Source organism: Physeter macrocephalus, chromosome 14 (genome assembly GCF_002837175.3).
Source record: "Physeter macrocephalus isolate SW-GA chromosome 14, ASM283717v5, whole genome shotgun sequence".
Taxonomy (NCBI): Eukaryota; Metazoa; Chordata; class Mammalia; order Artiodactyla; family Physeteridae; genus Physeter; species Physeter macrocephalus.
In genome coordinates, this window is record NC_041227.1 from 75,801,818 (window position 1) to 75,805,039 (window position 3,222).

General features: G+C 49.8%; 1 protein-coding gene across 11 annotated transcripts in view; it reads left to right on the plus strand.

Moving 5' to 3' along the window:
• TRRAP (transformation/transcription domain associated protein) overlaps positions 1 to 3,222 on the plus strand; it is a 112,466-nt gene that overhangs the window by 98,170 nt on the left and 11,074 nt on the right. For all 11 annotated transcript variants that reach the window (XR_008619436.1, XM_028500108.2, XM_024118908.2 and 8 more), the window contains one exon: positions 308 to 492. Coding sequence is in view for 10 of the 11 variants with exons in the window: in XM_028500108.2 (XP_028355909.1) it covers positions 308 to 492 (185 nt within the window). In the remaining variant the exon portion in view is untranslated. The remainder of the gene's footprint in view (positions 1 to 307; positions 493 to 3,222) is intronic.

Consider the following 3,222-nt stretch of genomic DNA (forward strand, 5'->3'; position numbering starts at 1 on the left):
CCGCCACCGCCACTGCCGCAGGCCAGCCGACTCGGCTCAGAGCTGCGCCGCTCGGCTCCAGAGCTCTTGGCGGCACAGCCTCCTTGTTCTTCTCGTGAGGTTTCCTAGTGAGGCCTTTCTGGTCACCTGTGCCTTAAACGCAGGTCACGGGCGGCTTGGGCTCCGACCCTGCTAGACAGAGCCTCAGGCCGTGGGCTGAGGCCACAGCGCCATGTGACCGGGCTCTCCCGGCTTCGCCCGCGCCTCTGCCCCAGCGCTGGCCTGTGGGCCCCGCTCTCATCTGCCCGTCTCTCCCCTCTCTCCTCAGTCCCGCGTGTGGTGGCTGTGTCCCCGCAGATGCGCCTGGTGGAGGACAACCCGTCCTCACTCTCCCTGGTGGAGATCTATAAGCAGCGCTGTGCCAAGAAGGGCATCGAGCACGACAACCCCATCTCCCGCTACTATGACCGCCTGGCCACCGTGCAGGCGCGCGGGACACAGGCCAGCCACCAGGTACGGGGGCACCGGGGCCGGGCGGGGGATCCAGCTGGACTGGTGAGGGGGCCATGGGCCTTGGTGAAGGGGCGCTTGCTGCAGACCATTTGTTGTGAGAGGGCAGAGAGGTACATCTCAACCCTGCAGAGCCTCGTAGTCCTCCACCTGCACTTGCAGAGAGACCCAGATATCAGAATTTTAAAAGTAACTCCACGGCAGCTTCATTGGGGCAACAAACCAGGTCAAACCAGGTGATGGGAGGCTGTCTCCCCACGTAGTGTTCGCGTTTGTCTGGTTTGCTGCAGGGCCTTAAGGTACCACGCGGTCTCTGTACCACGTGTACATTCTAAAATACAGAAAGTGGGGAACCCTGAAACACGTCGGGCCGGCTGTTTTTGTTGCCTAGGGTAGCAGCACAGCGCCCCCCGCTGAGTCCTGGACAGCTCTCGGCTGCACCCGTCAGGTGGGCGAAGGTCCCTCTCCACCTGCAGGTTCCTGCCCTTGATGGATAGCGGGGCAGGGGTGGCCCCTGGATGAGAAGGTTTTATCCAGAATTGTCTGCGTCACCAAAAGGCAGCACTTCGGGCCGTTCTCTGGATGCCTCTGGCGTCCTTCCTGTGTTTCCCGAGAGGGCCTCACGGTTTCTGGGAGAGACACCCCAGAGCTGGAAGCTGTGACTTGCCTCTGTTCTCCCGGGGACTGGTCTCCATTAATGTGGGTCCCGGAGGACTTGGTTTAGGGGGATGGAGCCCACAGGTAGGTGCTTGTCTCACCCACCGCAGCAGTGCTCAGGGCGCAGCGTCTGGCGTAAGCCTCCACCTTCTCGCCGGTAAAGCAGGTGGGATTCCTCTGTTCTGGTTGGCCTCTGTGGAGCATGGGCAGTTTGGGGGTGTTTGGGGGAGATGAATGGATTGGATTCTTCAGGCTGCATGTACCTTTGACAGTGTGGAAGCCAGCAACTCCTATCTGCAAATACATGGCTACCTCAGAATGCCCTATCGCTTTGTAAAGATGGAGCTGATGACTGGTCCGGCGTAGAAACAGTTCTAGGGTCCTGCTGGGCCAGCTGGAGATGCTGACTACACAGATAATCCCAGCTTGTTCCCTCTTCTTCGTCTTTGTTCCCTAGTTTGTTTTGCTATTAACTCTGCTGCTTCATCCTTTGCAGTTTTTTATAACACCTTTGGGTATTATAATTGGGATATTATTCACCTGCCGTAACATTTCCCCTTTAAGATGTACGATTTAGTGTTTTCAGTATTCACAGAGTTAGTCATCACCACTGTCTATCTTTAAAACATTTCATCACCCGAAAAAAACTTCATGCCTGTTACTAGTCACTCCCTATTCTTCTCTGTCCCCACCCCTGGTGACCACAGATCCTTCTGTCCCTGTGAATTTGCTCATTCTGGATGCACCATGTGATCGGAATCGTACAACATGTGGTCTTCAATGTCTGGCTTCTTTCACTGAGCATGTTCTCAAGGTTATCTGTTTTGTAGCATGTGTCAGTACTTTGTTTCTTTTTATTGCTGCTGATTCCCTTGTATAAATATAACACGTTTAATTGATCTGTTCATGAGTTGATAGACTTTAGCTTGTTTATATTGTTATGATTAATGCTGCTGTGAACATTTGTGTACATGTTTTTGTGTGGGCCTGTGTTTTCATTTCCCTTGGATGTATACCTAGGAGTAGAATTGCTGGGTTGTATGGTAACTCTTATGTTTAACATTCTGATGAACTGCCAAACTGTTGTCCAAAGTGACCGCAATATATGAGGGTTCTAATTTCTCCACATTCTTGCCGGTGCTTAGTATTGTCTGACTTTTTGATAATAGCCATCCTACTGGGTGTGAAGTGCTAGCTCATTTTGGTTGATAACCAGTGATGCTGAGTATTTTTTCATTTGCTAATTGGCTGTTTGCATATTTTCTTTGGAGAAAAGTCTGTTCAGGTCCTTTGCTTGTTTTTAAGTTGGGTGATTTGTCTTTTTATTGTTGATTGTAAGAATTCTTCATATGTTCTGGGGGTAAGTGACTTGATACAGATGACTTCACCTTCTTGGCTGTGTATCGGCCATGTTGTCCTGCTTCTTTTCATGCCTCATAATTTTCTGTTGAAAACTGGATGTTTTGGATAATATAATGTGGCAACTCTAGAAATCACACACTCCCCCCCAAGGTCCGTTGTTGTTGCTGTTTTGTTTGTTTTAGTGACTTTCCTGGGCTGATTCTCTCCGGGGAGCCATTGAGGACTATCCAAAACCAAACTCATCAACTCGCCCTGGAGGGCCTGACCGCTCCTCACACAAGTGCGGCCACTGAGGCGTCTCCTCAGTTAGCCCCGTGGCCAGCCAGTGATGTACAGAGATTTTCTTTTTTCTTTTCTTTTTTTTTTTGTATTTTTGAATTTTATTAATTTTTTTATACAGCAGGTTCTTATTAGTCATCCGTTTTATACATATTAGTGTATATATGTCAATCCCAGTCTCCCAATTCATCACACCACCACCACCACCCCCGCCATTTTCCACCCTTGGTGTCCATACGTTTGTTCTCTACATCTGTGTCTCAATTTCTGCCCTGCAAACCGGTTCATCTGTACCATTTTTCTAGGTTCCACATATATGTGTTAATATACGATATTCGTTTTTCTCTTTCTGACTTACTTCACTCTGTATGACAGTCTCTAGATTCATCCACATCTCTACAAATGACCCAATTTCGTTCCTTTTTATGGCTGAGT